We start from the raw sequence: 26,374 nt of genomic DNA, 5'->3' as shown, positions 1-26,374 counted from the left end.
ACTCTCTCTCTCTCTCTCTCTCTCTCTCTGTGTGTGTGTGTGTGTGTGTGTGTGTGTGTGAACTGTACTTGATTTGAAACTGGTGGTGTTATACCTAATAATCCAATAGTTTACATAAATATTAACACAAAGCATTCAAAATATTGTTATAATGAGAATTACATAATATCAACTCATTTCTGTTGCTTTAAATCTAAAATAAGTCAATTTTTAAAAAAAACCATATTTCATATGATTGTATTTGTCTTAGGAATCCAAACTTACAAAGTTTACAATAAAACTGTTTAAAATGATGTTATATTTAAACAGCCTATTCTGTTGTTATAGATACTGAAAACAATTATATCTCATATTTTCTCACTCAGTAGCATTTAGCAAATAATTTTCCTGATAATGATTCTAAAACATGAAAAATCTTGGAATAGTTTAATTAATTAGCTAAAGACTAAAGATACTAATGAAAGTGTGCTTATATTTCTTGAACTTGCTCCTATCACCCTCTGTCCAATATGGATGAACATAATCTGTTCTTTGTCTTAAGTTTCTTCTACAGCAGTGCAGATTGTGAATCACTGGTAACAGACTGAATTATATGAAAAACCCATTGCAGTTTATTAAAAAGTTCATGGTATACCCTATTTGCAAAGTAATTGCTCACTGAAAAGACATTTTGTGTAATAATGAGTCCTTATAGAGAACTCACATGTCACCCCTCACTAGGACCTTGTGTTATCCTAATTCATTCACAAGGAAATACATTTAGTATAATTTAAAATTGTTTCCATGCCCATTCATTTGTATGAGCCATCTATGGACTTCAGTCTGAATTATTCCCTGAGATCTAGGCACAAGCAGCACATTGGATACAGCAAAGATGTGAGGGATGAATGACATAAACATAATCTATTTATTTATTTATTTATTTTGTCAAACAATTATTAGATAACAGGTATAAGTATAAACATATGAAATATATGAAATGGATACGAACAAGAAAAAGAAGAAACAATAGGACAGAGACGGTAGGCACGTTTTGATGCACTTATGCACGCCTCCTACAGACCTCTTAGGAAAGGGGTGAGTTCAATAGTAGACAGTCTAATGTTGAAGATTTGGGGGTTTGTGGAAGAAACCACAGGGTCAGGTAGAGTATTCCAGACGTTGACTACTCCGTTACTGAAGTCATATTTCCTGCAATCAAGTTTGGTGTGGTTTATCTTTAGTTTGTATCTATTTAGTGCTCTTGTATTGTTTTGGTTGAAGCTGAAGTATTCATTGATAGGTAGGACATTTCAATATATAATTTTATATACTATACTTAGATCAAACCAAAGGCAGCGTAGTTATAGGTTGTCTAGGTCTGGTGGCATAAGATATTTTGCTACGAGTAGTGGAGGATTCTTCTCGTAAAATATTTCTGGACTTTCTCAATTGTATTAATATCAGATATGTAATGTGGATTCCAGACTGATGAGGTGTATTCAAGTATTGGTCTAGCAAATATTTTATATGCTCTAGTTAGTAGAATGATATTACCGTAGAAAAAGCTATGCAGGATTAGGCGATTAAATAGACCAGAATAATTGCAGCCAACAATGGGAAAGAAGCCCAAGCACAATATTTGGATATCATAATTATGCTATATTCAAACTCCATCATTGATGCTGGATCACAACTTTGATAATCCAAGTGCTGAAAATCTTGGATGAACTCTGCAAGGACTTCGCCCCTAATCAGGCCACTGAATTGGATGAGGAAGGGAGAGAGGGAGGGAGGGAGGGAGGGAGGAAGGAAGGAAGGAAGGAAGGAAGGTAGGTTGTTTAACCTTGTTTGACCAGGGCATTTCTCCAGCATTTCTCCAAGGTATTTCTCCACAATGATGTATGAAACCAGTTGGATTGACAGATAAATGGCATATCTATAAGTATTTAATGCTACTCTGAAAGCAGATCTAGTCTTCCATATTCTCATGATTTCAGTAGTGTTGCTTTATTTCCAGCTCAACTGTAAGGTAATTGAAAGTATTGAGAATTTACAGTTGCAAGGAAGGAAAGAGATTGTTGAAATTATGTGACTTTCTATCCAATTGGAAATATAACTTCATCTCCACTTCCACTTTCTTCCACGTTCCTGAGAATTCCGTTCCACTAAGAGATATGTTAGCATGAGATTTTTGTAGCTGTCCCTCAATAGTGAGGGCAGAAGAACTGACATTAACAACTGCTAGGTCTGTTTTCACCTGGAATGAGTTGGACTGCTATATGTTTGGTTATGGATTGTCCTCTCTCCCTCCCATACTCTTCTGTGGTGGAATGGATGGAAACCAATTAAGGGAAGACTCAACCTAGACCTAAGGAGAAATGTCCTTGGGTGCTCCAATACTGGAGGTTTTTAAGAAAAGATTGGACAACCATCTGCCTGAAATGGTATAGTCTCCTGCTTGAGCCAGGGTGGGACTATAAGACCTCTAAGGGCCCTTCCAACTCTGTTATTCTGTAATTTTCTTTCTGAAATCCCCTATTCTCTATTTTTCTCATTACTATATCTTCTCTCACCAACTTCTTTGATTTCCTGGAGAATAAGTTACCTAAAAAGGAACAGAAGTCTAAGTTATTCACAGAGGGATTTTTTTTTTTTTTAGAAATGGTCAGTTAAAAAAGGACTACTAAAAAGCAGGACAAGTAGCTTTAGGATCGTAAGTGTTCTAGTATTCTGCAGTAATTTCAGATTGTATTGAAGATTCCCCTAAGGTTATCTAGGGTAAGAAAATATGTGTAAACGTATTTCCATTTCTAGTTGAAAATATAAAGTTGAGTTATTATTCAGACCTATAAGTACTTTCACAGTACAGCCATAGTTAAGTTATTTCTGGACAAGAGAATGACCAATAGGAGTTATTGCTTTAATTATGTTAAAGAATTAAAACTATCTAGTCCAAAATGAATTAGTTCAGTGAATTGAAGAAATCCTCAGTGGAGGGATATAACAGTTCAGTAATAAATAATTCAACGTCAATGAATTTTCACTTGGGATCTTAGCTATTTATCTTTAAATTCTATTAGTCTTTTTTAAAATATGAACTGTCTTAATTTTAATATTTTTTAAAATTGCTAATCAATCTTAACTCATGTAATAGCTTAATACAAAGGAAACTGATACTTGGAAATTGTCACTGACAATAATGAAAATGAAAGGATATTTTTAATCAAAGATTCATTGATAAAAGTAGCAAGAAAAAGAAATTAGAAGATATTGGAATTATTAATCATGAGATAGCACAAAATTAAACCATAAACCTTTCTGCTGCTATGGTTAGGGACTGCTAAGTGTTAGGTGCAGTATTAAATGCATAGGTTTGGCATTTATAATAATCTAATCATATTACTTATATTACCTATGGTTTGGCATTTATAATAATCTAACCATATTACTTATAATATTAATATCAGTTGAGAAAAATGAGTATGCTTCAATTTCCAACTACTGTATATCCTTATACTAGCTGGTTACCCATGCTTGTGATGACCCTTTGTGATTGGGCTGTGCAGGAGAAATCTGATTCACAATCCATTGGCTCAGTGGTGGTCAGTGTTTGAAACACATAAGATAATATCACGAGTCCACAAGCAGTTCCTTAGGTAGAAGACATAGACATTTTGGTGAGATACTGATGTTTAGTACTGTAAGGAGCCCCAGACCGCTCCTAAATGAAGGAGTGGAATGTCTGCCAATTTGAACTGAGGTAACAGAATGTGAAGCAACTGGCAGTGATTGGGCAATGCAGGAGAAATCTGGTTCACAATCAGTTGGCTCAGTGGTGGTCGGTGATTGAAACATATGAGGTAATATCGCTCCTGCCGTCTTGAGTTTGGAAGCAGTGTCTGACCCATTGCAACCCCATGGATAACGCTCCTCCTTCCTATCCTCTACCATCCCCCAGAGTCCATTTAAGCTCATGCCAACGACTTTAGTGACTCAATCCAGTCACCTCTGCTGCCCCTTCTTCTTTTACCTTCAATTGTTCCGAGCATTAGGCTCTTCTCCAGTGAGTATTTCCTTCTCATTAGGTGGCCAAAGTATTTGAGTTTCATCTTCAGGATCTGGCCTTCTAAAGAGCAATCAGGGTTGATTCAAGATGGCACCCACGATGGCTGCCTCAGTGAAATGCTCTCTAATGGTTTCTTTATTCTTTATTATTATCTGCAATTCACTATGAATTTCATATTCACAAGACCATCTGCTAAGAATTAGGAAATGTTTTCTTAGAAGCTTTCTGATTCCTCACACACCCACGCCCCGCCTTTGCAAATGGAGGAGATTCAACTAATTCCCCAGTGCTATGGATTAAAGGAAAGAAGAAGCACTGAAAAAGGAGACCAGGTAAAAGAATGGGAATTTTAAATAGACTAAGGAATGGGGGGGGGAACCTTCTCCCTTCATTCTTTCTGACTAATTTATGCTCACTTGCTAACAAGATGGATGAAATACATCTTTTAATTAGATGGAATTCTGATTTCTACAATTCAGTAGTTGTCTGTTTGGAACCTGGATTAATTCACAAATTCATGATGACAATACCATTATACATCACAAGATTTCAAATATTTAGATCAGACAGAATTGAAGAGACATCAGGTAAAACAAAGGGTGGAGCATTACATTTATACATCAACAACAGCTGGTTTCAGGATATAACTATAATATATAAATTCTGTGATGAAAATTTAGAATCTTTACATACCAACTACAAGCCATTTTATTCTCCACATGAGTTCTCCTCATTTCTCCTAATAGATGTGTATGTTCTTCCACAAGCTTGTGTAAACAAGGCATTATGAACTCTATCTGACAAAATTATGGCGGCTGAAGCTAAACACCCAGATTCAAGCAAATTTAAGGAAAGAGTTCCCAAAATATTTCCAGCATGTCAATTGTTCCACCAGAGGCAAAAGTACTTTAGACCACTGCTACACAACAGTAAAAGATGCTTATAGGTCTTTACCACGAGCAGCTGTGAGACACTCTGATCACTGCATGATTCACCTTGTACTTGCCTACAGACAAGGACTTAAAACCTGAAACCAAAAATTAAATCAGTGAGGACTTGGTCTGATGAGGCAAAGCTGAAGCCTTGATTGCACTGATTGGAATGTTTTTGAAGATGCCTCTGCAGACCTAGATGAGCTCACAGATACTGTAACATCATATGTCAGCTTCTGCGAAGACTTATGTGTACTAACAAGGAACCTGCAAATATATAGTAACAATAAACCTTGGTTCACAGCTAAACTTAAGCAGCTACGTTGTTCCAAAGAGGGAGCCTACAGAAAAGGTGACAGAATACTATACAATGAGGCCAGAAACATATTAACAAGAGAGATCAGAGCAGCAAAAAGAAGCTACTCTGAAGAGTTAAGGAATCAGTTCTCAACAAATGATCCAGCAAACATGTGGAAAATTCTTAAAAACATCACTGGCTACAGCAGACCTCCTTCCCAGGCAGAAGGAAATCAACAACTAGCAGATGACCTGAATGTGTTTTACTGCAGGTTTGAAAGGAAACTACAGCCACCTATCTCCACAATCCTCATCTCAAACACACCAACAATAGCCAAGCCTCCTACAACTGGCCCCAACCTATTGGATTCACAAACTCTGGTGATCACAAAAAAAGAAGTACAAGATCTATTTCACAGACAAAAGGCAGGAAAAGCACCAAGGCCAGACAAGATAACTCCTTCTTCAGAGGTGGTATTCAGCAGGTTCTGACCAGTTCTGGAGAACCAGTAGTAGAAATTTTGAATAGTTCAGAGAACCCGCAAATACCACCTCTGACTGGAGATAGTACACTATCCTTCTCCTGCCACGCACACTAAGCCACGTCCACAGAACCAGTAGTAAAAATTTTTGAATCCCACCACTGTCCTTCTTACTTAAAAGTCTGTGCTGACCAATTGGCTCCCATCTTCACCTGAATCTTCAATAAATCACTAGTGATGTGCTATGTTCCTTCTTGCTTCAAATGCTCTACTATCATCCTAGTGCCAAAGAAGTCCTCCATCAAGGAACTGAATGACTATAGACCAGTTGCTCTAACATTGGTAGTTATGAAAATCTTTCAAAGGCTAGTGCTGTCCCACCTGAAAACCATCATGGATCAGCTGTTAGATCCCATGCAGTTTGCATAACGAGCAAATAAATCGACACATGATGCTGTTAATATGGCTCTGCATTACATCCTACAACACCTTGAATCTCCAAATACCTACCGTATTTCCCCATGTATAAGCACCCCCTTTGTATAAGCCACCCCCCCAATTTTTGGACTGTGAAGTTTTGAAAAAAATATTTTATTAGAGAAACAAGTTATGAAGAAAGAAAATTTACAAAGAAACAAAATTCGACGTCTAGATCTACAACTTCGGTCATGACGCCGAAAGCGGTGCAGGCGACGCTAGCAATCTACGCATCGGAACGAGAGTAGGAACGAAGCATTCAGGCCGATGCCTAGCGTACGCATTTCTATCGCGTACTCGCACTCGTAATCGTATCATCATGTACAATTTTTACAAAAAAGTATAGCATACTGCTGGAAAACCAGTTTATTCCTACTTTATTATTTTATGCATTTTTCACGTATAAAAAGTGTACCTGCTTTGTATATGCCACCCCCCTACTTTTTGGGCTTGAAAATTTTGGAAAAAAGGGGTGGCTTATACATGGGGAAATACGGTACTCAAGGGTCCTCTTTGTAGACTTCAGTTCAGCATTCAATACCATCATTTCAGTCATTCTTCTAACTAAATTAAACCAACTAGTGGTACCTGAACACACTTGTAAGTGGATCATAAGCTTCCTAATAGACAGAAAGCAGCAGGTGAAGCTAGAAGAATCACATCTGATACCTGTACAATTAGCAGAGGGGACCTCCAAGGCTATGTGCTTTCTCCATTTCTCTTCTCCCTATATACCAATAACTGCATCTCAAACGATCCATTTGTTAAAATACTGAAGTTTGCAGATGAAACAACAGTGATTGGTCTCATTTGAGACAACGACAAATCCACATACAGACAGAAGGTTGTACAACTTGCCTCATGATGTAACCAGAACAACCTGGAACTGAACACACTCAAAACCGTAGAAATGGTGGTAGACTTTAGAAGAAACCCTCCCATACTACCATCTCTTACAATATTAAACAACACAGTATCAACAGTAGAGACCTTCAAATTTCTAGGTTTTATTATATCACATGACCTAAAATGGACACCTAACATCAAAAACATCATCAAAAAAGCACAACAAAGAATGTTGTTTCTGCACCAACTCAGAAAGCTCAAACTGCCCGAGGAGCTGCTGATACAGTTCTACAGAGGAATTATTGAGTCTATGATCTGCACCTCTATAACTGTCTGGTTTGATTCTGCAACCCAACAGGACAGACACAGACTTGAGACGATAATTAGGACTGCAGAAAAAACAATTACTACCAACCTGCCTTCAATTGAGGACCTGTATACTGCACGAGTCAAAAAGAGGGCTGTGAAAATATTTACAGACATCCTGGACATAAACTGTTTCAACACCTTCCCTCAAAATGAGCACTGCACACCAGAACAATAGACACAAGAACAGTTTTCCCTCAAAAGCCATCACTCTGCTAAAGAAATAATTCCCTCAACACTGTTCAACTATTTACAAAGTCTGCACTACTATTGCTATTAATCTTCTCATCACTCCTTCTCATCCATCCTGGCCCACTTGTGAGTGTATAATTGTAACTTTGTCGCTTGTATCCTTATGATTTATATTGACTGTTTCCTAGTATGATTTGATTGCTCATTGTACGCTATGACTATCATTAAGTGTTCTATCTTATGATTCTTGACTCTTGACAAATGTATCTTTTCTTTTATATATACTGAGAGCATTTGCACCAAGACAAATTCCTTGTGTGTCCAATCACACTTGGCCAATAAAGAATTCTAATTCTAATCTCCTCTAGGACTGACCGGTTTGATCGCCTTGCAGTCCAAGGGACTCACAGGAGTCTTCTCCAGCACCATAGTTCAAGGGTCTCAATTCTTTGGTACTCAGCCTTTCTTTTGGTCCAACTTTCACATTAATACATTGCAACTGGGAAAACCATAGCTTTGACTATATACATTTCTGTTGGCAGAGTGATGTCTCTGTTTTTTAGTATGCTTAGTGTTAATTAGGCATTAACCTTGGGCCACAAATCTGTCCTGCAAAAATTGGGTCATGGATGAGATAAGTCTAGGTCTATCTCATTCTTTTTATATTTTGTCTCTGTGACCACAAGGGCTTAAAAAATGTTATTCCCATGGACTTGGTTATCCTGGTCATACATTTCTATTATATAGGGATCAGTTAGTTTCTTAGGGAAGCTGCTGTCTTAATCATTTTACATTCAAGGACTACCTGTATTTGAAGAAGAAAGAAAGGGGTGTAGTATTTTAAATTAAATGATTTAAGATTAACTAGTATGCAAATTAAAGAAACTGACAATAAATTAAAAATTTCTATTATAATCAAGCTCAAGAACTCCCTCCAGGAAATTAAAATGTATAGAAAAAAGACAGAGAGAAAGTACTTAAGTCATTGTTACAAAATCAGGAATCGCCTTCTGGATTGCTATGTGTTTAGGCTGTTCTTTATTTCTAGAATTAGTAGCACTTACCATCTATGGTCATCCTTGATAGCATGTTTAATCATTTATAAATTACTTGTTGATTTATGTTATTATTTGCATGACATTCAGGGCTAGATTCTCCCAGGATACCTTACAAATTAAGCATTTAGGATATAATAAGTATATAGCTAGTCAACCAGGTTTTAAAACTAAGGCCCAGGTTGAATAAAAGAGTTACAGAAGCTTTTGAAAAAATAAAGGTCAACCAGGGACAATTCTGGGAAATACCTTCCAAAAGTAGTAGTCTGTCAGCTGTTTTTTTAAAAGATAATTGTCTGAGTCAGAGGTATCCACAGAGAGGGAGTCAAAAAGTCAAACAGCCAACCATGCAGTTGAAGCCTTGTCCTGTTTTATCTACATCATAACTTATGTAGAACAGAGTGGGTCTTTGATTACATGACTATTTTCATGGAATTGACACTTTAATATTCCTGCTTTAAATTAAGTGTGGATAACACAATCATTTAATCTCCAGACAGAATTGTACTGAATGATGAAAAAAAGAATGTATCTTTTCTTTTATGTACTCTGAGAGAATATGCACCAAAGACAAATTCCTTGTGTGTCCAATCACACTTAAGCAATAAAAAATTCTATTCTGTTCTGTTCTATTTTATTCTATTCTATTATATTCTAATTATCTTCAAAGACTATCACAGCTTTAAAAGCTAAATCCTGTTCTTTATTGTTTAATAAAATACAATATAATATATTTAAGTTATATAAATTACACTTAAATATTAGAAACAGTTCTACAGTGGACACTACTACTTCCCTTACTGATGATATTTAAGCAAAAACTGGAAGCTATTTGTTTATTTATTTAATTCAAAATGCATTTGTTCACCTTAAGTAACTCTGGGCAGTTTACATCGATCAGTTATGCTTTAATTTAGTGAGGCATGAAGACAATGATTTAAATAATCCCACTTAGGATAATAAAGATTTATATGAAAAAATGTTCATATTAAACTTAAGAGTTCAGTTTGTTCTCAAATATAGTAGTGCATATTACAATTTGAATCAGTGCATTTCTTTTACAGGTTCATTTTACTTGAATATATATTCCTATAAAAAAAAGAAATATGTAAGTGTATTTAGTTTCTTTTTTTAGTGATCAACATTTGAAAACTACTAAATGAAATATAATTCTGTATTTATTTCTTCTTTGAATATGAAATTTAGATTACAAAATTCTATGCCAGATTGCACCACTCAAGAAATCTAATCAAAAACTTAACTTTACATTGGACATCTTCAGTGGAAAGTCACCATATCTAAATCTATAAGAAACATGGCACATTTTTATGTAACAGCCTGCTTATACAAATAGAAAATATAGGCAATTAGGAAATCCCATGAACCGTTCTAAGACTTAATGTGAGTGTATCTTGTGCAATTTTGGTTAGGTTGACTGATAACAGTTCTCGAAGGCATGCAAGAGTTTTTCTGTCATCACCAGAGATACCAAAAACTAGATTCAAGATCCTGTATTGCTTAGATTTGTTTTCTGGCAGTGAACTATTAATTTAAAATTACATCATGTACAAATTACATGATAATACATTAAGTTCTCTATATTAGGAAACAATTGAACAAACTCCACCTGATTGATAGTCATCTTTCAGCTGTTGGAAATAACTTAGGAAAATGAAAAATGTTCATGTTTTTACAGTAAACTTTTAGTACAAATAAGTTTTTGGCACAAAAAAAACCCCAAGGGCACCATTAGGATATATTTCTTTGATCATAATGCATCCAGTTCTTGGTCAAGTGACCTCTTTGTCCACTTGATTTGTTCACAGCTGATGAGGAATTCTTAATTTTTGAAATCAAGTGTATTTTATTTTTGTCTCAATCAGCATATTTTAATGGCTGTGCGAGTTCTTAAAAATTCCTCACAAATCTCCATACATGATTTCTGATTGATTATGTATTACAGCCACATTTGAGATGTTACATTACATTTACTATATTTATATCAAATAATACAATGTCAGAAGTCATTAGTGAGATTATCACTATAAGGGCATAAAATAAGAATGGATATAAAAAGCTGTTCCTTCGTGGAAGAATACATGTGCTTATGACAAGATAACATCAACATTTACCGCAGTGGCATGTATCTTTAAGCTAAATATAATATCTGTTAATCTAATTGTCTTTTTTGATAACTTATGCAAAATGTCAGTTTTCATTAGCTGGAAACTCTATTAAATCTTATAATTGTCTGAAATAATATATGTAGGCCAAATAGCCAGGAATGTTTCTTGAGTAAAATACATTATAATGGAGAGCACATAAAGAATATCAAATAGAATAGAATAGAATAGAACAGAACAGAACAGAACAGAACAGAACAGAACAGAATAGAATACTTTATTGGCCAAGTGTGATTGGACACACAAGAATTTGTTTTGGTGTAAATACTCTCAGTATACATAAAGAAAAGGTACATTCATTAAGAATCAAGAATCATAATGTACAACAATTAATGATGGTCATAGGGTACAATCAACAATCAAATCATAGTAGGAAACAGTCAAGTGGGAGGGGATGGGTGATAAGGAATGGTGAGAAGATTAACAGTAATAGTAGGGTACAAATAGATTGTATTTTAGACAGGTGGTGCCCATAGAATTTTTATATATTTGAAATTTGTCACCTCATGTCTTTCTGTGGTCTTGTATTACAGCACTGAAGACATTTCAGAATTACTCAGCAAAATACTAATATATATTAGGAGAGAAAAGATATAGCTTTGAGATTTCTTTTAAATAACTGGATAAGCTGAAGCATAAGTGGACTATGCATTCTTGATTGTCATGCGATTGAGGATCAAATGATATCATTTAAGAGAACCCAAACATGCCATTGGAATATTAGTGATTTCTAATATAGTACAAAATATTAAGGTTCCTAAATTTAAACCAGCTAGAAATGTGGAAAGCTTACAGCACTGTTGTTAAATAACTCAGCAGGGAGAACCATTTCAGACTTCTAGGAACTGTATACTATATTATGTAATGATCATGTCAGATCAATAAGTAACCTTGAAAATATGGCTTTTCCCTCCCATGACAAAACAAGCACAATTAAGCAACCAGGCAATAGAGGTGGATGTTGGTTATCTTAAAATGCACATAGGAGTTAATTGGTTGCTATTTTAAACCATCTGTATGGTTGTTTACTGAAATTGTGCATTAATTTCAGTAAAAGATAAGTTGTGGAAGGATAAGATAATATTCCAGTTTAAGTTGTTCATTACAAAATATATTCTGTCTATCCTCTTATAATTAGAATTTTGACTTCAATAGAATGGAATAAGCTGTAAACACTTAAATGATCATTTATCAATATTTTTTAAAAATATGAAAATATCAGTTTTATGTGGAAGATTATCAATTGATAAAACTTTCCTCTTTGACCCATTCTTCCATGGATCTGGCATATGATGAAACAGTGCAGTATACTTCACTAATGATATTACATCCATATTTTAATTTATCCATTTTAATTACATAGCCAATAACTGATGATATCAACATGATCAACTGAAAGCTTTTAAAAAGCAATCAGCAGGTTAAATCATGGGATTTTTTTTCATATAAATCAGGATAACTTAAAAAGAAAAGCAAAATTAATCATTTCATTACATGAAGAGGAATTTAAATTATAGGGTTAACAGCCATCAATGAGCAATCAAATGCATTTTAATCATTTCCGTTTTGACACAAAATATTAAAAGCTCAAAATACACAAACTTAAATGGCTTTCTAGAGAGTCCCATGGATATTTACTGAGAAATCAAGTCAATTGGTTTCTGTGAAATATTGTCTCTAATACATGTGATATATAGCTCCAGAGTTTTACACGGCTAGATAGGGGCTTCAGCAAAATCGTAAAATATATTAGAAGAGAAAGGGTATTGTTTTGAGATTTCTCTTAATAGGTAATAGGAAACCATATAAAAGTGGTATAAATAAGTAAACTACTGGAGGGAACAATTATATGGAAAGCTCCCAAAGCTGATCCTATTCCTTTCCCAATTAGCTGTATATAATGACATCTTTTTGGTCTGTGTAACAAATACCAAAGTGGGTTACAGGAACACTGCATCAGAGATTAAATGAAAGAATTCAATAAAGTGAATTAATTCGGCAGGAGAAAAGGTTTGCGCTTCTGGTTTTAAATGCACATGCATTCATACAGTTGCTATGATAATTAGTTGTTTATTCAAGATCAGCTGATAGCAGCAGACAAAGAACACAAGCCAAAACAGAGTCTCTGAAAGGAGACTGCCCAAAAGGTCGCTTTTAACAGAAACATGCCGAAGAAGAGTGAAAACCCAGTCCTGAGAACAAAGTCAAGATTGTCATCCAATACAGAGGTCAGAATTCCACAAGTAGAGTTCAAACAAACATCACACAAGAACCAGAAATCAAATGGCTGATTTCAACAACGAACAGAAGTCAGGGCTGTCTCTTAAATCACACTGCAGCCAGCTGTCTTCAATCAAGGGATTTACTCCCTTGCTTGGCAAGCAGTCTCATAGAATACCTCTGCTCTTCTCTTTGTTCTACTAGCAGGGTGCCAAGGCTGAGAAGCCTTATATCATCATCATTTGATTGTTCCATCATTTGGTACCTGTGTTTGGTCAGTCTCAGTATGCTCTTGGCTTTGTATCTCCTGATGCTGACATTCAACACGTTCTGCTGCAGCTTATTCACATTCAAAATCAGTTTAACAGACCTTTTTTTTTCTACAGAAGTCATGCAATCACTGAAATACAAATTTAGTGTAAATAAAGCATCAGCGAATACATGAGAAGGCTAGATTCAATAATAGCCCATCAATATATTGGGTATATATGTACTATTTCTGGATTGCAGGGATATCCAAATTATGTACTACTGAGTACATAGGAACATGCCACTAGGAAGAAGGAAAAGGAAGATTTTATGGATGCAAAAAATGATTATTCAAGTCGAGTCAATCACTTCTGCTTCTGAAACAGGACACTTCAGTAATTATTTGAGTTTTCAGAGTCTGAACTTATTTTACACAATAGCCTCCTTTAAATTTTTCAGGAGAAATGAATTCAGTAGCAGAAAAATAAAATAGTATAATACTTCAAAATTTCTAAACATGCTAGATAGATTCGATGAATCTATCAGAAACCACCGAGAGGAACAGTATATTCATGCTGAATGTGGAGGAAATTCTAAAAGCCTTTCCATGAAACTTTATTAAAATATTAAAGAGATAAATGCCTCATTTAGATATTGTTATAACCTAAAATCGGGACAGAGAAGAATGATGTACCTGTAATGATGGATCTTTAGTGCTTCTCTCATATCTTCCTATTACCAAGAAAGGTCTTAAATCCTACCATTATATTCTAATTACATTCAGATGTAAGTAATCTCATTCTGTAATCTAGGTAATCTAGTAATCATGTAGATTAAGATTTCCCTTACACAGATGTCAGGGCTGGATTGAAGAAGACTTCCTTCCATGTAAGACTAATAATAACTGAATAACTAAAGTTATGGTACAATCAATCTTCATTGATTTTTCAGACACTTTTTTTTTGTTTCATACACTAAGATTATTCTTTATTCTATTCTTTATTTTCTGTTCTATATAATTATTTTACAATTTACCTCAGCAGTGTAAATGTACAAAATGGCAGAGTGTGCACTATGTGGGACCTTATGGGGATATGCTTATATTGCCTGCACATTCATCACAAGCTGTATCCAACCAACCAGTCAAGAATTTGGTACTGACTTCTGGCTAATGGCAACCCCATCCACCCACATTAATATTACTTTAACAAGCTATCCCTTGGGGCAGGAATGAAGGGGAAGGGAAAGACAGTGGTTTATTAAAGATTGATGCCAAAAAATACAGCCACAAAATACTGTTTTTCATGAAACATATTTTACTTATTTTGTGTGTGTGTGTGTGTGTGTGTGTGCACACGTGTTCAAGTCAGGCTACCAAATAAATGGTACAATTAAATGAAATGGAAAAAATAAATGAAATAAAAGATATGGAATAAACGGTTTAACATTGCATCTAAAAAGTGGTTTTAGAAATACAGCACCTCTGTAAAATGTGTCCTAAAGCAAGTCTGTTAACCTCTCAAAGTTGTTTCACTAATCAAAAAAATCTGCAATAATAGAATTACCATATGACATTCTGGAATTCATATTACAGACTTAAAACCACTGAAATCATGGAGAGTTACTTTAATAATTATGGTTGTAAAGGAAAAATATTGCTCAAACAGAAGCAGTAAGTAGCAGCAAGATAAAAAAGCAGTAAGTAAAATTATCATGCTCTCTAAACTTATTGTAAATATTTTGAATTTGTGTGGTGCTTTTTGTCAGTCTTGATTCCTGGCAACAGCCTGACATGATGCTGCAATATTTTTGACAGGCATTCAGAAGTGCTTTGCCATTGCTTCCTAAAGTTAAAAAAGAGTGACTGACTCAAAATTACACCAGCTGCCTTGTTCCCAATGGAACAAAGAATTAGAACTTACAAGCACCTGGTTTTAAGTATCACAACTTTAAGCACTATATCAAGATAGTGGGTGACATATGTTTATAGTTGATCACATAGTCAGTCAGATGATTAGACTGGCATTTTGTCCACCTACTGAGCCTTTCCCAAGGAGCTGGAATAGGCGAATGTTGTGGTTTGATAGTGTTGATGATATTAAAGATATAATTGTAGGATGCTGTTTCAAGTAAAGCTGCCTTTTGCAATTGACTGCTGGTGATTTTGTCAATATGATGATATTCAAATAGTATTCTAGCTGTTTTGGAATAAAAAAAATCTAATTGAGTTTGTTAATTGATCTAGCAGTTAATCTATTTTTTTCAGTTTGTGTCTATCATGCATGACTCAGAAAACTATTTAAAGGGATCCTCGAATCAAGCTATTGTATACAACAGGAGTTCTCAATCTTTTCTATATCTGGCACCTCTAGAATGGTTCTGATATATTCTAACACCACTTAAAAAAATTAAAAATAATTGTATGCATATAATTATACATATACACTATAATTTTGAAACTTTTAAGCCTGAGTTTTTGCAACCCTGGAATATTGTCTTAGACCTTAAGGGAGTGCGAGCACCCAGGGTGGGAACCCCTGGTATACAAGATTACTGCCTTAGTATGACTGATTTTGGGCATAGCATGGCCACAAACTTTATATTTATATATATAAATTTAAAATTTATACTGTTGTGCTTGTTGAATTCTATACTATTCTTTTAGATTTAAAAGAGGTTCAATCACTTGTGATACAGTCACAAAAAGCAATGATATGCTTAGAGAAGTCTACCATAGCTATCAACAATTCTAATAGGATTAACTGATTTCAACCATATATATATGCTTGTTCCTCTTACTGCCCTTAATGTATGAACTGCTAACAGAATTGGGGCCATGTAATATCTTATTATGGGTCTCCTTTTTGTATTCTTGTTCTTTTGCATTGTCGGATGCAGTATATAGCTGGAACAATAATGAAGCCAGGTTAATATATTTTTTAATATTCATGTATAGATTTATATCTAGTAAAATATGATGTATTAGATCCAGTGTTTCTCAACCTTGACAGTTTTTGTGTGAACTTCAACATCTAACATTCCTTAGGAAGTATGGTTGAGAAGTATTGCTTTAGATTACCTAAGGAACATATTTCCCATATTATTATGGTAAATTCATTCATTTTGAGGTGTTCTCACACTTTACAATTTAAATGCTTTTTATTGCTGATAAAAGCTTGCAGAGAGCATTTGGTTTCCACAGAAAAGGGTACTGCCCAGAGGTGGTATTCAGCAGGTTCTGACCAGTTCTGGAAAACCGGTAGCAGAAATTTTGAGTAGTTCAGAGAACCGGCAAATACCACGTCTCACTGGAGATTTTACAGTATCCTTCCCTTTCCACACCCACCAAGCCACGCCCATAGAACTGGTAGTAAAATAATTGAATCCCACCACTGGTACTGCCTCTTTCTCAAACAAGGTGCATAGAGCCCAAATAATTAAATGATTTTGATACAACATACATTCCACAGGTTACTCTTTCCTAGAGCAAAATTAACTATAAAAATTAAGAAGAAACTTGCTGCTTGTTTGTACTATTCTTTTCACTCTGTATTGTAATAACTGCACTGTCCCTTAATATAGGAAATTGTGGGCAAAAAATTGATACTAATCAAGTATTATTCATCTGCTCTTGCCCTTGCAGGATTTTGCTGAAAAGGAGAAGGCAGCAGCAAGGGCTTTGGAAGATGTGAAGGCTAACTTTTACTGTGAATTATGTGACAAGCAGTACCATAAACACCATGAATTTGACAACCACATCAATTCCTATGATCATGCACATAAGCAGGTAAACCTAAAAAGCCATGTCAAATATTTTGCTTTATTGCATCAATCCTGACAAACCAGAGATGTAATCAGCTTATAGGAGGTGATTACTGTGTGTGTTCAAGTGCTGTTTTATAACTTGTTATACTTAGACCAATTCATATAATCAGCTCTTCGGCCTCAACTGAAATTATTTTTTAAGATTACCAAGGCTCCCATAGCATAGTATCAATTTTTATTATAAAAGAGGGCAAGTTTAGTTACAAATTTCTATTGTTCCTAGTGCAAAACAACTTTGGAAATAAATTACATAAAGAGGTTCGTTTTGCCAGCAGAATAACTTTGTGAACACTGAATTGACAGGATTACAGTTGGTTTACTGGAGAAACCAACAGAAGAAAGGTCAAATTTGAAATAGGTTACATCCATGCCTTCTATGGCCACAGAGGGATTGAAAAAAAGAACCTCCAAAACTATATTGAGAATGCTTTTCCATGTTACTCCTTACAAAACAAAGGGAAGATTAGAATTAGAATTGGAATTCTCTCTGTACTGTTGTCAACACAAATATAGGTCCCAATCCCAATTACATAATTCTCCATAGCCTGAATAGAATGAGATAAATTGAATATTTGAGGAGGATAAACTGACAATAACAAGGAAAAACAAGAATAAGATTGAATTTGAAAGTAAATTGAATTGAGGCAAAGATCGTAAAACAAAAAAGAATTCAAGGAAAAAATAGCACTTGGTGCATCTTTAGAAGAAGGTAATCAGGTAACAGTAGGAAAGTTACTGATTTCTCCACTTCTTATCTCTGCTTTGGGTCTACAACCATGTGACCCAAAGCAGATATTTTACTATGTGGTTAATTATGAAAAGAACTTCTTCTATTTATGAAAATCATAGACTAGATTAATACTTACAAAGCACAAAAGAACCAAGATTTCTTGTAGTTAACTTATTTAATTTCATCTACTGGCAATAGGTGATTTCAGATTGCAATGATCCAAAGCCATACATTTTTATTTTTTCCCCTACTGGCTGCCTTTTTTATCACCAAGGAAACAAATTTAAAATAAAAATATAAAACATTTTATAAAATTATAAAACAACATAAAACAGGTTGTTTTTTTAAAAGAAAAATATATCTTTACTTCATTGATCCATAAAAGACTTATAATGATATAAAATTCATATTATATTCAAATTATATGAGGGTAATCCTATAATCTCCCATTCCTACAAAAAAGCATGTATTTCCAATAGCAACTTTTTTCTGTTAATCAGAATTGTTTGCTTCATATTGATCAAGTCCAGGCATTGCCATCTTTTCCTTTGCATATACTTATAGGCCTCCCTACGTATTCATATATTCCAATATGTTTCTCAGAAAGAGTGATTTATTCAAAATAGAAATGTCATGTTGATGCATCTGTTGGTTTTTCTTGGTTGCTTCGCATCATAAAAAAAATAATGGTTAAAAGCAATAAAACTCTTTAATTTTAAAAATGGCATTTAATGCTGTAAGAAAAAATGACAGATTAGAAGTGAAAGAACAAATAGCTTATATTTTTAATCAGACAACATAAACCTCACATAGAATAGGAGTACATGTTTTTTCAATGCTGCTCTACAAAATAAAGTATAGCTGATCCATAGGGTGAAGGAATAAGCATGAAAAAGACATATTTAGTTGTCCGGTTCTACCAACCATTTAATAATTACCAAAGTTGCAAATGTGTAAATAGAGTAACCTTTAATTTGGTATAGATGTAACCTATGTGTTACATCTGATGTGTAACCTATTTTTCTTTATTGTAAAATTATAGTAAGGCGTTAAAAGTTCCCATTAGATCCACCTATATCAGATGGAAAATGACTGCACCCCTGACATAGAGAAGGCTAAGTAACAGGGTTTATTAGCTGATTGAAATTCATTTTTAAAAACAGCTTGAACAACAGAATTAGTATAAAACTTCATGAGAAGAAAAGCAATTATGCACTTTTGCTTTTTTAAAAGTGTATTACTGTACAACAACCCCTGAAGTTGGCATAAGTAACCTGCAGTTGATATTTTCATGCCACATTATAATCAGAGGTAGCAATGTATAGTACTGCCAATTTTGTCCATAGTTTCTTTCTAGATATTGAGTTAAAGACCGACTACCTTCAAATAAAAAATAGCATAAAGGGTTTCTTCTCATCAATTATACCATACTTTTAATGTAAATTGTGCAGTTCAAGACTTTACTCAAAATCTGATTGAACGTGTATTCTTGGGCTACCTTATTCCCATATAGATATCATATGATTTATTAAATTAATAAATGGTTAATTTATGGTTGAATGAGAGGCAGTTTTATATAGAGATTAAGGCACCAGGCTTAAAATAGTTCTAGCCCAATCTTAAGCACACAACCAGCTTGAAGCCTAGAGCTTTCAACCCAAGAAGAGAGAGGGAAGCTATTTGTGAAAAGTACAACCCGGCAACATGGATTTGTTCTTCTGCAGTTAAGACTGAATAATTTGACATACAAATGTTGCCCATTTTTGACAATTGTGAAGCATTCCTTAAACTGATTTCAATGGAAAATATTTTAAAGGCTTTGAAGACATTGCAAAAAGGAGAAATAGTTGTTCCTCTTATATGTTGTGCTTTGATTATGTATTGTCAGATTGGTGTTGACTCTTACAAGGTCATATAACTTCTTCAGGATTATCTGCTCTTGACGTAGTCACTTAAGTCTTCCAGCAGCTTATCCATAATTCCTACAATCAGCTGGTTCTTCTTTTCTTCCCAGTTCCATCTTTCCCAGCATCATAGAATTTTCCATAGAGATAGGTTTTAAATAATATGTCTAAATAAGGTGATTTAAGTATGGTCATTTATGCTTTAAATGAAAATTCTAAATTGAATTGTTCTAGAATCCTTTTGTAATTTCCTTGGCTATCCATGATATTTTTTACCCATTTTCGTCAACAGCATTATTCAAAAGTATTAGTATGCTATCTTTCTTGCTTCTTCAAAGATCATTTTTACTTCCATGAGGTATTACAGGAGATAGCAATGCATGCACTCACCCAATCTTTGTGAATGTGGACATATACCAGTATCTAAATTTATTTTCAAGGCTTTCATTGCTCACCTAACAAGAGCTAGTCTCAAGTACATTTCTCAACAGGTGGTTCCTTTACTGTTAATAATCAATTAGAAAAGACAATATCTTTTTCAATTCACAATTTTCATTGTCAGCTTTAAAGCTGTACATTTTAAAGTTGTACTTGTCATTATTTTGGTTTTATTTAAATTTTATTTTAATTGCTCTTTTTTTACAATAGGCATTGAGTTTCATTACTAGAACTAGAACCTTTGCTGACCTGGACCTAGTCTGTTTAACTTCTGTCATAGGGATTGCTGCTTCCTTTCCTATGTATGAAGTTTGCATGAGGATAAAGAAATGTTCTACCACAAGGGTCTTCAACCTTGGCAAATTTAAGACTTGTGGACTTCAACTCCCAGAATTCCTGAGCTAACATGACTGGAGAAGGAATTCTGGGAGTTGTCTTAAAGTCTTAAAGCTATCAAGTTTGAAGACCCCTGTTCTACCATTTTCCTAAAGACATTAACAAGTTGACAAGATTACCATAATGAAAAGTCTTTATAATCTCTATACTACTAAAACTCTTGTGGTCATGATCTTTAACTGGGTGCATAAGACAACAGTTTTTCAACCAAGAAACCTGTAATGGTTCAATTTACAGAATGCATCTAATATCTAGACCAGGGATTTGGCCCACAGGGTGCTTAGATCTGACCCACAAGGCCACCCTGGAAACAGCGAAGGTCTGGCCCGAAGTGCCTTTGCCAGCCAAAAACAGAGTTTGGGAGGGTCTCTCATGGCCTTCCACAGGTCTGTTTTTTGCTGGGAGGGGGCTGAAGGAAGCTGTCACAGCTGAAAATGAAGCCCAGGAACCTGTTTTTGCTGGCAGATTGATCTGGCCACAGGTGCCCTGACATGAGTGATGTCAAGCTGGCCATGCCCACCCTGGCCACACCCACTCCAGCTCCCCAAGTTCAAACACAACTCTGATACACCCCTCAATGAAATCAAGTTTGACATCCTTGATCTAGACCCAGAACTCCCAAGGAAATACAATTTAGAAAGGTTGTGGCTTCTTCAGCGCTATTGCATGCTGCTGTAAAGCTTAATTTCTACTGCATCATATAATCTTCATTTCAAATGTTCTATGACAGTTTCCCAGCCAGTCTCACAATCAGTTGTTCCCTCCCCCACCTAGAAGCTACAAATTATCTGTTAAGAAGGGAAGAAAAGTAAGGAAAGTTTTCTGATTCTACCTGCAAGATTATCACAAGGAAACTCAATGGTGAAGCCAGCAGGAAGTCAGAAGTTGCTCCTGCTTCCACGGTTTCCCTTTTCTATCTATCCATCCTTGGTCATTCTGGTTTTTTTTTTCTGTTTGGATAAGGAAATTCTTCTGAAATAATGACCCAAAGGGGCACTGGTTATCTGGTAATCAGTAAAACATACATTGATTTCTTTTTATATTATTTGGCTGTCTCAAAGTATACTAGCAATATTGTGTCTTTTACCTCAGACTTTTCTAAAACCAGTTTGAATCCCAGTCTAGATCCCTAATCTGCATTGGATGAGCCTAAGAATTTTTTGCTAGCATATGAAATTGTAAATATTGTATGATAGTTGCATAATCTGTGAAGTTGCCTTTATTTGATATTGGAATAAAGAGTGACCTTTTCCAGTCTTGTAGCACTTGTGTCAGTCTCCAGATTTGCAGGCATAGTTTCATTAGAAACTTTATGATTCTTCTGCTGCTTTCTATATTTCCCTAAACTTCCAACTAGGTAATATCAGTCTTCTAACATCATTTTATAGCATTAGAAATTCTTGCAAAAAGGAAATGTTTTATAAGGTATTTTGGATGTTGAGATCTCTGCTTAGCATAATTTTAGTTATACTCCTTTCACCTTATTTGATCATCTTTAAATAAATTACTATTGTTCATTGCATCCTTTTGCATGCCAATTCGAGATTGGAACTCCTTCTGAATTCAGACAACTTCTGAAATGCATTTTTTCCATGTCTGTTTCCATATTTTATAATTTTACAGATGTGGTAATATTGATTCTTGTATCTTCTATCAGCTGTCTGAAATTCTGATCAAGAAAATATTTGTGCTCAGCATTGAAATTAGGGTCGTTGTTGCTCTCTGAACTTGGGGGGTTTTCTTGCAGATGTTTCATTATTCAAGTTAGGTAACATCAGCAGTGCTAGTGAGGAATGAGTTTTATCTCAATTTATGTGCTAGTGGCTTACCCTGTCAATGTTGGTGGGAGTGATCTTGGAGGTTCTTTGGTTGGGCTGTTTACTGTTAGAGTGTCTGGAAGTTCCTTGGCTGGAGTATTGTTTACTTCTTGATTGTTGGTCTGATGTAAATCTAAGTGTTAATCTATACTAATCTGGCTGTTGATTGCTGGTGGGAAGATGTTTTCCTCTTTTTGTTCCCTTTTTGGTTTGTTGATTGTCTCTTTTGCACATCTAAATGTTGTTTGTGTCTAATTGTCTATTGATGCCAATTTGTCAGAGTGCCAGGCTTCCAGGAATTATCTAGCAAGTTCACAAAGATTGAAATACCCATAATAATGGATTTTATCACTCTTTACCTACCCATATACTTTCAATTCAACAAACTTGTTTGACTATTATGGAAGCTACTTTGAAGTTTTGTAGAATAAAAGAATTATATTTCTAGTGAAATAAGAAGGTAAAATAAGAATCCTAGCGAAGAAGGTCAGAATGTTGTTAAGCTGGAAAGCACGAGGAAAAGCAGGTTTTGTCCCAGATATTTCTGCTACTTTCTATAGAGCTATTATTAAAATTCCACGTTCTGATTTTTATTTTTACTAAAAGCCAGCCTTGCCTTGCGTATTTGTCACCACACATTCAGATTAATTATAGTTAATTATTTAATATACACAATGTATTGAAAATGTTAAATGAGATTCCCAAAAGAAACACCATGGTTATTTATGAAAATTAAAGTCAACAGTGATTGAAAGAACAGAGCAGCTGTATGTATAGCATGTTCACTTGTGTTAAAGGGCAACACTGAATGCTAATTATTCTAAAGTTTGGGAAATGGATGTTTTATAAAGAGATCTGTGATGGTAAGCATCTCTAATGGAGAGATAACAGATTTTTAAAATCTTTCACCTATCCATGAATATTGTAGTGTCAGGAAAGGCACCTGAGTCCATTCAATAGCCCTGACTGCACACCAATGCAAGGAATCACAGGGTCATTAAAAAAAATCCCTATGAATATTGTATACAAGCATATGCATTCTTCTATAATGTATAGATATAAAACCTTTTTTACAGATTAGATGATTTCAAATGACCAGATTTTTGAATTGGAAGCATATAAAGAATGTAACTGAATTATTGGTTAAGTATCATACAAAAACAAGATTAAGGATAATGGGGAAAATAATTTAGCAGATTAACTGAAACATTTATTGGCACAGATTGTTAGATGCCCATCTGCAAAATATAGAAAAAGAAATATGAATTAATTAGTATAATATCATAGCAGACAGAATTCAAGCTAACCTGTTTATGACAGATGCTGAGAAAACAATGAAAAACTCAGTAAGCTAATAAAAAAATAAAGCAATTATTAGAACTGAAAGAGATGAAATATATAAAACTTCAATGGGTTTGAGTAAAAAAAAAGCAGGATACTCTATTAACTGCTCCACATCAAAACAATATCAATGCAATGACAATTTGGTTACATATTCATTTAAGGAATATCAATTCCATATTTGTATCAAATCCATTATACATCTAGATATACGTATACCAAAAGATACTGTATAATTCAATAATATAATATGTAATATAAATGAAATATGTAAAGATGTTTCTTCAGATATCTCCAGTTGGGAATCATTAAACTTCACGCTTTCGATATAGGCAAACCTCTGAAAATGAATATTATTACCAGATTTTTATATTCTGAGAGGAATTTAGTTCATACATCTGGAAAATATTTTCAGAAAATATATATTTGTTCAGGAAATGTTATAGGATTATTCAGTTCTGAGAATATTTTTACAGAAAGTACAATTATCAATTAATGAAGATTTAGTTTTCTGAATCTGGAGTTATAGCAACATGATATTAAATATTACTGTAGAAGCCAACAATTGAAATTAATTTTCTGATTTGGGCAACTTTGGAATATGCATATTAGATCTTTCATTTGATGAATAGTATTTGTATCTCTAGAAACAATTGTCTAAATCAACTTTATGGGAACCCCAACTTTAAAAATTGGGAAAATTTTGAACCAAGGAGAAAAATTATATGGAAGCAGTTATATTGACTTTGGATGACAGAAGATGAGGAAGAATTGGCTGTGTTAAGAGATCAGTACCATTTATCAGATGTAACCCAATGGCAATATTTATAGTTATAATATTTATTAAAAACATTATTTGGACCACCAGCATTTTCAGCTTCTGCAGTATCTGTGATACTATAACAACTTGTTCAATCATTTAAAACAAAAACCTACTGTTATTCTTTATAGATATTTGTTATCAATAAATCAGTGTAAATGCTAAGAAATAAGTGAAATAAACAACCAGAGGTTCCTATATTTCCTATAAAATGGGAGAATCCTTTAAAATTTTCAAAATATTCTCTTGAACGTGAAATTTTACAACTAGAAAGTATAATTGTAAGTGGATTCTTATTATGGCCAAAAACTGCAACATTATAGTACTGGAAAGTTAAATATTCCTTATCACTCAATGGATTGAGGACTTGATTATATTTGCTATTTATGAAAATTGCCTATAGACATAGACCTTATAGACAAGTATAGTGAAATGTGGAACTCATTTACACAAATACAATAAGTTTAAAAATGTGATAGTTAAATAAATTTGAAACATGTACGTAATTGAATATTTGCTTTAGATAAGTACGTGTAGAATTCTAATTGCTCATTATTAAAACAATGTGTCATATTGTGTTTTTTTTACTTTTTAAAAGCACTTTATCTATAGGTTTTGTTGTCTTTAATAATGTATTCATTTCTGTCATAACTATCTTTGTGTTTTCATATATATATATATATATATATTTTCTGAGGTTCTTGCGGGTATTTGTATGTAGATTTTTGGTTATTTGGGTTTTCTCCCACGTAAGATTGGCAGTATCTAGCAGCGTTTGATGAAGTCTCATTCATCATCTGCAGAGCCAAGACACAAGCCTGAAGATGATGAATGAGACTTCATCGAAACGCGTGCTCAGATACTGCCAATCTTACGTGGGAAAACCCAATAACCAAAGATCCATATATATATATATAATTTTATATATAAAAACACATCATATGATTAGATTTTCTGGCTCAACCAGAAATGGCCCAATGATCAAAATGAACTAGTTTGTACAGTTTTATCTACTCCAGAAGCCAAAATGAAATTTGTTAAAATTTCTAATGTGGAAGAAATAATTAAGATTGTTTTTAACATTAAAAAGAAATGTTTTATCCTCACAGAACTTTCATGTGTATCAACTGTCTGTAAAACTGATGCGGGGGTTTTCAAACTAAGGTGTTTTTTTTTAAAATTTAACTTTGGTGGGAATTACTGGGAAGAATAGATATTAATTTTCACTTTTACAAAAGTAAAAGGTGCTTCCATATGGTGGAGCGACCCATGCAACCATCAAAATGTTCAAATTTATTTGGGACAGTGAACTCACACCAGTGAACTCACACCATTATTGTTTTGAATCTCACCAGGCTCAAGATTGACACTGCCTTTCATCCTTCAAAGGTGGGTAAAATGAGAAGCCAAATGAGTTGGGTGCAATATGTTGATTCTGTAAACGACTTAGAAGCGGGCTGTAAAGTGATATATAAGTCTATTTGCTACTGCTATTATCTTGCCTTTACTTTGAGAATGAATTGGCATTAATTCATAACTGCATCCTCACAGCAATCATGTAAAGGAAACTGGGTAGAAAAACAATTTTGCTGCAATCCTTCAAAACTTTACATCTACATGTTAGAACTGTATGTCCTGGAAGGTTTAGATCTGGCCAATGCTAGAATGATTGATCCTGTCTCGCTTCAAGGTTCAGAAAAACCCACTTTACCTTGCCACAATCTTAAATAAGCTAGCTTAATCAAACTGATCTATG

General features: G+C 34.2%; 1 protein-coding gene across 1 annotated transcript in view; it reads left to right on the top strand.

Annotated features, from left to right (window-relative positions):
- Positions 1-26,374, top strand: part of ZNF804B (zinc finger protein 804B) — a 215,298-nt gene that overhangs the window by 145,992 nt on the left and 42,932 nt on the right. Inside the window, exon 2 of the mRNA XM_026716163.2 lies at positions 16,991-17,134. Coding sequence (XP_026571948.1) covers positions 16,991-17,134 — 144 coding nt within the window. The remainder of the gene's footprint in view (positions 1-16,990; positions 17,135-26,374) is intronic.

This window comes from Pseudonaja textilis, chromosome Z (genome assembly GCF_049901715.1).
Source record: "Pseudonaja textilis isolate UNSWEBS1 chromosome Z, rPseTex1.2, whole genome shotgun sequence".
In the NCBI taxonomy this organism is placed as follows: Eukaryota; Metazoa; Chordata; class Lepidosauria; order Squamata; family Elapidae; genus Pseudonaja; species Pseudonaja textilis.
The sequence above is the reverse complement of the archived record's forward strand: the minus strand, read 5'-3'. Positions and strand labels throughout refer to the sequence as shown.